Source organism: Nerophis ophidion, linkage group LG03 (genome assembly GCF_033978795.1).
Source record: "Nerophis ophidion isolate RoL-2023_Sa linkage group LG03, RoL_Noph_v1.0, whole genome shotgun sequence".
NCBI lineage: Eukaryota > Metazoa > Chordata > Actinopteri > Syngnathiformes > Syngnathidae > Nerophis > Nerophis ophidion.
In genome coordinates this window covers 21,783,979-21,796,878 of record NC_084613.1, presented here as the reverse complement: position 1 = coordinate 21,796,878, position 12,900 = coordinate 21,783,979, and the positions used below count along the sequence as shown (strand labels likewise).

The following is a 12,900-nucleotide window of genomic DNA, read 5'->3' as shown; positions in this document are numbered from 1 at the left end:
TACCATTTAGTGGTCAGTTGTACGGAATATGTACTGTACTGTGCAATCTAGTGATAAAGTTTCAATCAATCAAACACTGTCAAAATTTTACGTTTTTCTTGTGAAATTGTGACCTTCTTAATGTGAAGTTCCAACTCATTTTACACAACAAGCTTTTATATATTTACATAATATGTATGTTTTGTTAATGTTGTGAATACAAATCTTTATATATCTAGAAAGGGTGGCCCAAAAATTAGGCATTTTTCGGCGGTCTCAAGACGGCACTAAATCCCAGAATGCACGTGTGTGTGTGTGTGCGCGCGGGGGGGGGGGGGGGGGGGGTAAAGAGGGCTGGACTTCCAGCAGCCAATCAGATTGCCGTCCGAGGTGTCTGCGCTTGGTAGTAGTTTATATAGTCGATGTTTTACTACGACGGTACATTTAAACCCAAGTCAGCAGCGTGGACGCACCAGGAAGGACACACAACATTAAAAAAATAAAATAAAATTAGAGGGACATGTCTCACGTCCAACTGTCCAGCATCGCCATGGAGAGGCTGGTGGCCCGGAGGACCTTCCCCCTCCACAAGCGCACCAGCGTCTGCCGGAACCTCTTCGGACCGGTGGACCACGACGAGCTGAGCCGGGAGCGGAGCGTCAAACTGCGGGAGATTTTAGAGCACGACCGGCAGCGGTGGAACTTTAATTTCGAGGCCGACACCCCGCTGGTTGGGGACTACCAGTGGGAGGAGGTGCCCTCGGACAAGGCCCCGGCCTTCTACCAGGGAGCGCCGGTGCCGACGCCCGTCAAGCAGCGGCCGGAGGGCGGCGTGTCGGAGCGCCTGGCCGCGCCCGAGGGAAGCGACGCTGCGCCGGGGGAGGTCAACCAGGAAAACCGCGCCGACAAGCTCAACTCCCGGCGGCTGGCCCTGAGCGCCAGGGCGCAGTGCGGGGGGCGCAAGAGACCCACGGCCGAGGACAACAACACGCGCATCACAGGTACGTTTAGTGCGCGTCTGAAGCGGACTCGGAGCGTGGGGTTCACTTCCGTGCTGAAAACCACTTTGTGTCTTAGCAGACTTCTTCGTGAAGAGAAAGAAACCCGCGGAGAGAAAGTCTGCGGACTTGAACCATCAACCTTTGGAGCAAACTCCCACCAAGAGGATCCGTTGAAGGTACTGATCCATTTTCATATTTACACTTGTATCCCATGTTGGTATGATTAATTGTGGTGCGCAGGGAAATTGTTTTGAGCTTTATTTTGAAAGTAATAACGGTTTACTATACACCTTTTTACCATCCATTATTCTGAAAAACGTTAATTTTTCTTTAAGTCATCTTATCTTGTTTTATGCTGAAAAGCATCACGAGTTACTATATTCGGGACTACTCCATAAGGTAATTGGTCTCAGTTTTATTTTGAAAATAATGATTTACTGTTTAGTGACTATTTGTGTTTTCACTGTGAAATGTCATCAGACTTTTATTTTGTATTAAAAACAATATTTACTATTACTGCTATACAATGTGAGGAGGTTTTGTTTTACTTTGAAAAACCGGATTTTTGATGAGATTCGATGTTATTTGTCTTCAAAAAAGAATTTAAAATGTTCACAATTTACAGGATTGACATAATGAATCCGGATTTTCAAAAGAAAATCAACTTCAAAGATCTAATAACAATATTGATTTTCAAATTAAAACAAAGTCAAATGACTCAATGTGTTAGATCTACTCTCGTAATAATGATTTTCAGAATAAAACAAAGTCCACCCCAGGGAGTGTCCTTAACAGTGTAGAGTAGTAATGGTTTTGAGGAAAAAAGGGAGTAGCCGTAATCGAATAAATATTAGTGAAGTTTTACAAAATAAAACAAAGCCCACCGGCCATAGTGGAGTCCTTTGCAATGGGCCTGGCGGACCCCTATAGTATTTTCTTTAACCTTATAGTTGATAATGATTTTCAAAATAAAACAAAGTCCACCCTAGTGAGTGTCCTTAACAGAGTAGAGTAGTAATGGTTTTGCGAAAAAAAAGGGAGTAGCATTGATAGACTAAATATTAGTGACATTTTTCAAAATAAAACAAAGCCCACCGACCATAGTGCCTATAGTATTTTCTTTAACCTTATAGTTAATAATGATTTTCAAAATAAAACAAAAGTCCACCCAAGGGAGTGTCCTTAACAGAGTAGAGTAGTAATGGTTTTGCGAAAAAAAGGGAGTAGCATTGATAGACTAAATATTAGTGAAGTTTTTCAAAATAAAACAAAGCCCACCGACCATAGTACCGATATTATTTTCTTTAACATTATAGTCAATAATTGTTTTCAAAAGAAAACAAAGTCCACTGACTTTAAGCTCTACTTTAGTCATAGTGATTTTCAAAATTAAACAAAGTTCACCTAAGTAAATACTACTAATGGTTTTCAAAAAGGGGGAATTGCTTTGATAGTAGAATCAAACAAAGCCCACTGGCCATCTAAAGTACATATTTTTACACCTAATCTAGTATCGCATGCATATTTTCATTGGATTCGCATTAATTAGGGAAAAAAACACAAATTACTTTTAATAATTTATAGTCAGGTTTTTTATTGCAGTGTTTTATGGTTCAATGGTGTTTTTCCTGGCTTTATTTTGAAAGGATTTAACACGTCAAAAAGCAAAGGCAGGGTGATCTCAGGGGATGGGGGGTGGTGCGTGTGCGTGTGTGAAAGGGAGGGGGAGGGGGAAGGGCGGGGGAGTTGTAGCGATAGTAAGTGGGGGAGGGGGAGTCTCGGATTTGGCGGGAAGAAAAAAAAAGGGCGACGCCCCAATGCAGAGCTTGCATCCTGGCCAGCAGGACGCGGATTGTGTTCCTCCTGCAGGAAACTCATCTGTTCCCCGCACTTCTCTCCTCCAGGTTGGACTTTTTTTTTTTCCTTCTTCCTCGTTGCACTACTTTGCTCGGCGGAAGGACGAGGAGAGAAAAGGTGCAGGACTACGGTGTAGCTGCCGCCTCCTCCCCGGGCCAGGAGCGGACAACAGCGGGCTGACTTAACACCGACCGGCCGGCGGCTCCCACGGAGCGGCGCGGAGCCCCTGGAAAAACCCACCGGACTCTCAGGACTGTTTTGTTTTTTATGGTGGAGGGGAGGAAGCCTTTTTCTATCCAGCGCAAATGTAGCATTCATTGTTTGCTGACTCAGCAGTGTTTTAACATCTGTGCAATCCTTGAAAAAAAAAAATGTCTACACTGGCCAAAAGTGTACAGCTTTATATTTCCTCCTGTTAATGTATATTTTCTAAAATTATTTTAACTTATAATTTATTTATGTTGCTTTTTTTTGTTATTTTATTGTCTCACTTCCTGGCTGGTGTATTTGCAATCATGTAGCTTCCTGTGTAGCGTACACTATTATTGTTGTTGTTTTTGTCTCTGAGCCATTTTGTTTGCGTCTGATAACAAGCAGAAGATGAGAATAAAACACTTTTTTTTGTACCCCCAATTCCGCTTTTGTGTTTATGCTTTTTCCTCAGGTGGTGTCTTTATGTACCTTGCGTGGGGGAGGGGTGCGTGGAGATTTGAGCAGCGTGGCAGCTGCGGGGGATACATAGTCTGGGATTTAAAGGCCCTTTGGCCCTCTTTAGAAGAGGCAGCTGCCTTAGGATCCCCGCTTTGTCCGCAACCGAGACTCCACCGCATGCAGCCCGCACTCAACGAGCCCCCCGAAAAGACCCACTCGCACGCACACATACACACGCGCGCTGTTTACCACTGTGGACACACACCGGGCGTGGGGGCCACCTGCCAGAGATAAAAAGAGAAAACCTCAAGTCTTTTTGTTGTTGTTGTTGTAATTGTGGCCTCCTTTTGACGCAGGTCGTACTTTTCAAATTTAGGCCAAGTTGAAAGAAGACAAATTTTCCACCATAAATGGGTCATTCTGACAAAATGAATAGACTTAAAGGCCTACTGAAACCCACTACGCAGTCTGATAGTTTATATATCAATGATGAAATATTAACATTGCAACACATGCCAATACGGCCTTTTTAGTTTACTAAATTACTATTTTAAATTTCCCGGGAGTTTCGTCTTCGAAACGTCTTGTAATGATGACGTGTACGCAAGACGTCACAGGGTTTCAGGAAGTATGAGCACTACGCACACTCAGCTAAAAGTCGTCCGCTTTAACGGCATAATTACACAGTATTTTGGAGATCTGTGTTGCTGAATCTTTTGCAATTAGTTAATTTAATATTTGAGAAGTCACAGTAGAAAGATAGAGTTGGGAAGCTTTAGCCACACAAACACACTGTGATTCCTTGTTTAAAATTCCTGGAGGTGAAACGTTACTATGGATCAGAGCGCGGTTAAGAGAACATGAATCAAGACGGAATGTCAACCAGCAGGTTTCGGTGAGAAAATTGTGGTTAAAAAGTCGCTTCTTACCGGGGAAAATCTGAGCTTGTGCCGTCCATGCAGCTGCCGTCGACTCCCCTGAGACAACCTTCCGACTATCAGGTACTATTTAACTCACTAAAACACTAGCAACACAATAGAAAGATAAGGGATTTCCCAAAATTATCCTATTAAATGTGTCTAAAAGCATCGGAATCTGTCCCAATCGCTTTTTTTTTTTCTAGTCCGTCGCTATCAATATCCCCAAACACGAATCTTTCATCCTCGCTCAAATCAATGGGGAAATTGTCGTTTTCTCGGTCCGAATAGCACTTTTTGTTGGAGGCTCACATTATAAACAATGTGAATACGTGAGGAGCCATCAACATGCGACGTCATCGTCTGCGACTTCCGGTAAAGTCAGGGCTTTTGTCTTAGCACCGAAAGTTGCGAACTTTATCGTGGATGTTCTCTTCTAAATCCTTTCAGCAAAAATATGGCAATATCGCGAAATGATCAAGTATGACACATAGAATGGACCTGCTATCCCCGTTTGAATAAGAAAATCTCATTTCAGTAGGCCTTTAAAACCTAAATGTCCACTGTAATAGACATTTATGTTTGGCGTAACAGTTTTTGTTGTGTAACTCTTAAGAAATAGACTAAAGAAATATATTTGTTTATTAAAATCCAAAAATGTGTAATATGAAAAAAGAAATAGGACTAAAAGCAAATGTCCACATTTGGCAAAACAGGGTCACAGTATTTATGTTGTTTTTTTTCTTCCAAAATGTGTAACTTAGACAAAATAAATAGTCTAAAAAATACATGTTCTCTGCATCTTTGTTTTACATAAAAGGCTATCCATCCATTTTCTGCCGCTTGTCCCTTTCGGGGTCATGGATGATTAAAAAAATGTATAACTGACAAAATAAAAACAAAAATGTCCACTACAGTGGATATTTTGTCTAGCTTAACAGGCTTATTATTTACCACCAAATGTGTAACTCTGACAAAATAAAAATATATGTTTGACATTTTTGTTTTACTTAAAAGGCTAAAAAAAATAAATCTAAAATGTGTAACTGACAAAATAAAATCAAAACAAAAATGTCCACTACAGTGGACATTTTTGTTTTGGTTAACAGGCTCTCTTTTTTTTTCTTTCAAAATGTGTAAATCAGTCAAAATAAATACACTAAAACAAATGCTCTCTGCAGTGGACATATTTGTTTTACTTAAAATGCTCGTTAAAAAAAAAAAAGTTTTTTTTTTTGTCGGTTACATTTTTTTTTTTTAATTAGCATTTTAAGTATAACAAAGATGTCCACTACAGTGGACATTTTGTTTCGCTTAACAGCCTAATTTCTTTCCCTTCAAATTGTGTAACTCTGGCAAAAATTGAATAAAACTTACTTCACCAATTATTTATTTTTATTGCGATTACTGATGGAGTATATTGTGAATAAATTGAGAACAGGAAGTGAACAAAAGTTTTAGCAACTCTTATGTGAAAGAGAAGGGGTAGGATTAAATAAGCTCTGCTTCTTCCTACTCCGTTTCGAACATGTTGAAAAGAGAAACTGGAAATTGTTTTATGCTTGCATGTTCGAAATAAACTCAAACTCAAACTCAAAATAAATTTGACTAAAAATAAATGTTATCTGCAGTCGACATATTTGTTTTACTTAAAAGGCTATCCATCCATCCATTTTCTACCACTCTTCCCTTTTGGGGTTTTGGGGGGTGCTGGAGCCAATCTCAGTTGCATTCGGGCGGAAGGCGGGGTACAAAAAAAAGGTGTAACTGACAAAAAACACAAAACAAAAATGTCCACTACAGTGGACATTTTTGTTTTGCTTAACAGGCTCTTTTTTTATTTATTTTTATTTTTCAAAATATGTAACTGACAAAAGATTAAGACTAAAAGTAAATGTGTTCACTAGAGTGGACGTATTTGTTTCCCTGAACTAGGTTATACTTTTTTTTTTTTTCCCAAAATGTGTAACTCTTACAAAATAAATGTCTTCTGCAGTAGACATATTTATTAGCGCATGTCTGCTAGCAAACAGAAAGATATGAATAATTTAAGGACAAGATCAGGTGCATGAGTGCGTCATTCGTGTGCTGTTCAGCAAACACCTGCAGATAACAAAGACACTGATCCCTCACCCCTGGCTAAATTGGGGCCCTAAGCAGAATTGGGTTTGAAGGGCCCTCATTAAACTTTCTTTCACCCTTTTTTTTTTATTATTAGCAAATGTTTTTGTACTTCTTCATTAATAATGAATTTAAATTTGCTGCAGGTTTTGTATTAAAACAAATTAATACAAAATAAATTGTTCAATCATTTATTTGTTTTCATGCAAAATTGCTTTTTTTTTTGATAACTCCACTTCAGAAGGGCAGCAGCAGTGTTGGCGAGGATGAAATGTGTGACAATACCCATAGAACTAGGAATGGGAAACACAAAGGTACATACCAGATTCTCACTACAATTGAAGTAATTCTAAAACAGAATTTAAAAAGAGCTTAAATGGTGTGTTGAGCATACAGAGAAGAGACTCACCTCCCTGGTACATATTATATACTATATCAATAGTTAATTCAAATTTTATGGTGGTCACAGTTTGACTCTGGAACAGATCATTTGGGAATTTCAATTGTTTCCAATGTGAATTGGTTTTTATTGGTCCTTTTACACTTGTTTGACAGTTAAAATGTGGAAAACGTTACTCAAAAACTGCGAGTACTGTTGGTAAAACTCACATGATGGTCACAGTTTGACTCTGGAACAGGTTCGTTGAACATGTCAGTTGTTTCCTATGTGAATTGTATTTTGTTGGTGTCGAACTTAACTTCCTTTAACACTTGTATAACAGTTACAATTTGTTAAACGTCATTTAAAATATGGTGTGTACATTTTTTTAAAGTGACATGATGGTCACAGTTCGACTCTAGAACAGATGAATTGAAAATATCAATCGTTTCCTATAAGAATGGTTTGGGAATTTCAATGGTTTCCTATGTGAATTGTATTTTGTGGTTGTCATGGTAACCTTCCCTTTACATTTCTATGGCAGTAAAAATGTGTGAAAAGTTACTCAAAAGAATGTGTGTACAGTTGGTAGAAGTCCCAAATGATCTGTTCTGCAGATCATTTGGGAATTGGGAATTTCAATGGTTTCCTATGTGATTTGTGTATTGTTTTAGTTGTGGTTAACTTTCTTTTACACTTGTATGAGACTTAACAATTCTAAAACATAATTATGTGCAGAGTTCGTAAAAGTCGCATGATGGTCCCAGCTTGACCTTGGAATAGATCATTTGAGGAATTCAATTGTTTTCTACTTGAATTGTATTTTATTGTTGTCGTGGTTACCTTCGTTTTGCAATTGTTCAACAGTTAAAATTTGCAAAAGGTTACTCAAAAGACTACGAGTACAGTTAGTAACATTCACACCATGGTCACTGTTTGACACTGGGACAGATTAATTGAAAATATCAATTGCTTTCTATGGATGGTTTGGGAATTTCAATGGTTTCCAATGTGAATTGTATTTTGTGGTTGTCATGGTTACCTTCCTTTTACACTTGTATGGCAGGAAATAATGTGTGAAAGGTTATTGAAAAGACTGGGTGTATAGTTGGTAAAAGTCACATGATGGTCACAGTTTGACTCTGGAACAGATTAATGGAAAATGTCAATTCTTTCTAATGTGAAATTTATTTTTGTTACAGCACGCTCTTTTACACTTTTACACTTAATACAATACAAGTCTTAACAATTGTGAAACATTTAAAAGATTGTGTGCAGAGTTTGTAAAAGTCACAGGATGGTCGCACCTTGACCTTGGAACAGATCATTAAAGGAATTCAATTGTTTTCTTCTTGAGTTGTATTTTATTGTTGCCGTGGTTACCTTCCTTTTACACTTTTTTAAACAGTCAAAATGTTTAAAAGGTTACTCAAAAGACTGCGAGTACAGTTGGTAACATTCACATGATGGTCACCGTTTGACTCTGGAACAGATTAATCGAAATAGTTCCCTTTCTGAAATGTATTTTTGTTGTTGTCGTGGTGAACTTCCTTTTACACTTGTGTACAATTTGTGAAAGTGACACGAAACAGATAATTTGAGGCTTTGATGGTTTCCTATGCGTGTTGTTGCCATGCTTACCTAATTTGCATGACATTTAAACATGTTAGGCAGTGAGACGTTCCGTGTGTACAAAATTATTGTTTTATTATTTTTATTATTATTGTCTCATTATACTTGTGTGGCACTTCCAATATTACACAAGATGTCACTTATTCACTATTTACAAATTTGTATGATTTTACTGGCATTCTTTTTTAAGCGTGTCCGTGTGTGACGTCCGATGGCCTCGACTCTGCCGCGCCGTCAAAACGGAGCCTCTCGGTGGCAAGAGTGACTTTGGGGGCTTTACGCCGACATCAGCCGCCGGGGCTTGTTCTGGTTTCCAGCACAAAGCGCTCTCGGCCTCCTTTCTTTGCTTTTTGTTGCCATATGGCAAATCCATGTAGACATAGCCAAGGCCCATTCAGAAGGTCCTGCGTCGGAGAACAAAAGACACTTTGTCTGGCAGCTCCATTGATACCAATGGCCGAAAAAAATATTATAATTAATCCGTGGCTATATCCAGCTAATTAACGCCCATATGCCCGCGGGGAGCCGCCAGGGTCATTGAGTGGCGTTTTCAAAATCTCAATAGTTGACATGTTAAAGACAACAGCTGTTGGTGTGTTACTTTAATGAAGTCCCCTCTGCTGGATCCAGGCGCTGCGGTCCCCCACTCAGAGTTAAAGGGGGTCACCGTCCTTTATTCATGCCTTCAGCTGTGCAACTATATTACATTTCCACGTATAAACTGCAGCCTTTGCTGCCAAAGACGTGCTGGATCGGAGCCTTTAAAAGGCCATTTTAGCTACAGCGGGGTGCATGTCTATAAAGAACAAACCCCGTTTCCATATGAGTTGGGAAATTGTGCTGGATGTAAACATAAACGGAATGTAATGATTTGCAAATCCTTCAACCCATATTCAGCTGAATATGCCACAAAGACTACATATTTGATGTTCAAACTGATAAACATTTTTTTTTTTTGCAAATAATCATTAACTTTAGAATTTGATGCCAGCAACACGTGACAAAGAAGTTGGGAAGGTAACAATAAATATAGATGAAGTTGAGGAATGCTCATCAAACACTTATTTGGAACATCCCACAGGTGTGCAGGCTAATTGGGAACAGGTGGGTGCCATGATTGGGTATAAAAACTGCTTCCCAAAAAATGCTCAGTCTTTCACAAGAAAGGATGGGGCGAGGTACACCCCTTTGTCCACAACTGCGTGAACAAATAGTCAAACAGTTTAAGAACGTTTCTCAAAGTGCAATTGCAAGAAATTTAGGGAATTCAACATTTACAGTCCATAATATAATCAAAAGTTTCAGAGAATCCGGAGAAATCACTCCACGTAAGTGGCATGGCCGGAAACCAACATTGAATGACTGTGACCTTCGATCCCTCAGATGGCACTGTATTAAAAACAGACATCAATCTCTACAGGATATCACCACATGGGCTCAGGAACACTTCAGAAAATCACTGTCACTAAATACAGTTTGTCGCTACATCTGTAAGTGCAAGTTAAAGCTCTACTATGCAAAGCGAAAGCCATTTATCAACAACATCCAAAAACGCTACAGGCTTCTTTGGGGCCGAGATCATCTGAGATGGACTGATGCAAAGTGGAAAAGTGTTCTGTGGTCTGACGAGTCCACATTTCAAGTTGTTTTTGGAAATATTCGACATCGTGTCATCCGGACCAAAGGGGAAGCGAACCATCCAGACTGTTATCAACGCAAAGTCCAAAAGCCAGCATCGGTGATGGTATGGGGGTGCATTAGTGCCCAAGGCATGGGTAACTTACACATCTGTGAAGGCACCATTAATGCTGAAAGGTATATACAGGTTTTGGAATAACATATGCTGCCATCTAACCGCCGTCTTTTTCATGGACGCCCCTGCTTATTTCAGCAGGACAATGCCAAGCCACATTCAACACGTGTTTCAACAGTGTAGCTTCGTAAAAAAAGAGTGCGGGTACTTTCCTGGCCTGCCTGCGGTCCAGACCTGTCTCCCATCGAAAATGTGTGGCGCATTATGAAGCGTAAAATACGACAGGAGAGACACCGGACCGTTGAATGACTGAAGCTCTACATAAAACAAGAATGGGAAAGAATTCCACTTTCAAAGCTTCAACAATTAGTTTCCTTAGTTTCCAAAAGTTTATTGAGTGTTGTTAAAAGAAAAGGTGATGTAACACAGTGGTGAACATGCCCTTTCCCAACTACTTTATCACGTGTTGCAGCCATGAAATTCTAAGTTACTTATTATTTGCAAAAAAAAAAAAGTTTATGAGTTTATCAGTTTGAACATCAAATATCTTGTCTTTGTAGTGCATTAAATTGAATATGGGTTGAAAAGGATTTGCAAATCATTGTATTCCGTTTATATTTACATCTAACACAATTTCCCAACTCATGTGGAAACAGGGATTTTACAAAACCCAAAACTAGTGAAGTCGGCCCGTTGTGCAAACCGTAAATAAAAACAATATAATGTTTTGAAAATCCTTTTCAACCTATAATCATTTGAATAGACTGCAAAGACAATAGATTTAATGTTCAAACTGAGAAACATATATTTTTTTGCAGATAATCATTAACTAAGAATATATTGGCAGCAACACACTGCAAAAAAGTTGACACATGGGTATTTTTACCACTGTGTTACATGGCCTTTCCTTTTAACAACACTCAGTAAACGTTTTGGAACTGAAGTGACCAATTTTTGAAGCTTTTCAGGTTGAATTCTTTCCCATTCTTGCTTGATTTACAGCTTAAGTTGAGTCCAGGGTCTCCGTTGTGGTATTTTAGGCTTCATAATGCGCCACATAATTTCAATGGGAGACAGGTCTGGACTACAGGCAGGCCAATCTAGTACCTGCACTCTTTCACTACGAAGCCATGCTGTTGTAACACGTGGCTTGGCATTGTCTTGCTGAAATAGGCAGGGGCGTCCATGAAAAAGAAGTTGCTTGGATAGCAACATATGTTGCTCCAAAACCTGTTTGTACCTTTCAGCATTAATGGTGCCTTCCCAGATGTGTGAGTTACCCATGCCTTGGGCACTAATACACCCCCATACCATCACAGATGCTGATTTTTGAACTTTGCGCCTATAACAATACGGATGGTTCTTTTCCTCTTTGTGCCGGAGGACACAACGTCCATAGTTTCCAAAAACAATTGGAAATGTGCACTCGTCAGATCACAGAACACTTTTCCACTTTGCATCAGTCCATCTTAGATGTGCTCGGGCCCAGCAAAGCCGGTGGCGTTTCTGGGTGTTGTTGATAAATGGGTTTGGCTTTGCATAGTAATTTTAACTTGTACTTACAGATGTAGCGACAAACTGTAGTTACTGACAGTGGTTTTCTGAAGTGTTCCTGAGCCCGTGTGGTGATATCCTTTACAGACTGATGTTAGTTTTTGATATAGGACCGCCTGGAGAGATCAAAGTCATGGGCTTAGCCACTTACGTGCAGTAGTTTCTCTAGATTCCCTGAACCTTTTGATGATATTAAGTACCGTAGATGGTGAAATCCATAAAGTCCTTGCTATAGCTTGTGGAGAAATGTTGTTCTTAAACTGTTCGACAATTTTCTCCTGTATTTGTTCACAAAGTGGTGAATCTCGCCCCATCCTTGTTTGTGAATGACCCCTTTTTTTGCCCAAAAAATGACAAAAAAAACATCCAAGCAAAATTTGGCATCAGGCCACGCCCACATCTTACAGCGTAGGCAAAATTTGTTTGCAATTTATCTTCACCTATGTGTGTAGTATTTGTAATTTCAATCGCGACTCATTTGGCTAAAGTCCCTAGGAGGAGTTCGTTAAAGTAAGACACCTTTTTTTGCCAAAAAAATGGCCAAAAAACATCGGGGCCCAGTTTGGCGCAAGGCCACGCCGACATCTTATGGCGTAGGCAAAATTTGTTCGCAATCTATAATCACATACAGTATATGTGTAGTTTTAATAATTTTAACTACGACTCATTTGGTCAAAGTCCCCAGGAGGAGTTTGTTAGAGTAAAACGCCATTTTTTTGCCCAAAAAATGGCAAAAAAAAAAAAATTGGAGCCAATTTTGGTGCCGTGCCACACCCACATCTTACAGTGTAGGCAAAATTGGTCTGCAATTTATCATCACCCCTATGTGTAGTATTTGTAATTTTAATCGCGACTCATTCGGCCAAAGTCCATAGGAGAAGTTTATTAAAGTAAGACCCCTTTTTTTGCCCAAAAATTGGCCAAAAAAAACATGGAGCCAAGTTTGGCGCCAGGCCACGCCCACATCTTATAGCGTAGGCAAAATTTGTCTGCAATTTATCATCACCTCTATGTGTAGTATTCATAATTTTAATCGCGACTCATTTGGCCAAAGTC

At 39.5% G+C, this 12,900-nt stretch overlaps 1 protein-coding gene across 2 annotated transcripts; it reads left to right on the top strand.

Moving 5' to 3' along the window:
- Positions 1–411: 411 nt before the first annotated feature.
- On the top strand, positions 412–3,470 carry LOC133549315 (cyclin-dependent kinase inhibitor 1B-like). Of its 2 annotated transcripts, none has more exons than XM_061894589.1 (3): positions 412–980; positions 1,060–1,156; positions 2,885–3,470. In XM_061894589.1, exons 1-2 carry the CDS (start codon positions 500–502, stop codon positions 1,152–1,154), a joined length of 576 nt encoding a protein of 191 aa, XP_061750573.1. In that variant the 5' UTR covers positions 412–499; the 3' UTR covers positions 1,155–1,156; positions 2,885–3,470. The 2 variants fall into 2 exon arrangements, with proteins under 2 accessions (XP_061750573.1, XP_061750572.1); XM_061894588.1 differs by having other exon boundaries at positions 1,057–1,156.
- Positions 3,471–12,900: the final 9,430 nt, after the last annotated feature.

Coding starts and splice junctions, on each gene's coding strand:
- LOC133549315 (XM_061894588.1), top strand. CDS start 500: ATGTCTCACGTCCAACTGTCCAGCATCGCCATGGAGAGGCTGGTGGCC. Junction 981..1,056: donor CAACAACACGCGCATCACAG/GTACGTTTAGTG, acceptor TTTGTGTCTTAG/CAGACTTCTTCGTGAAGAGA.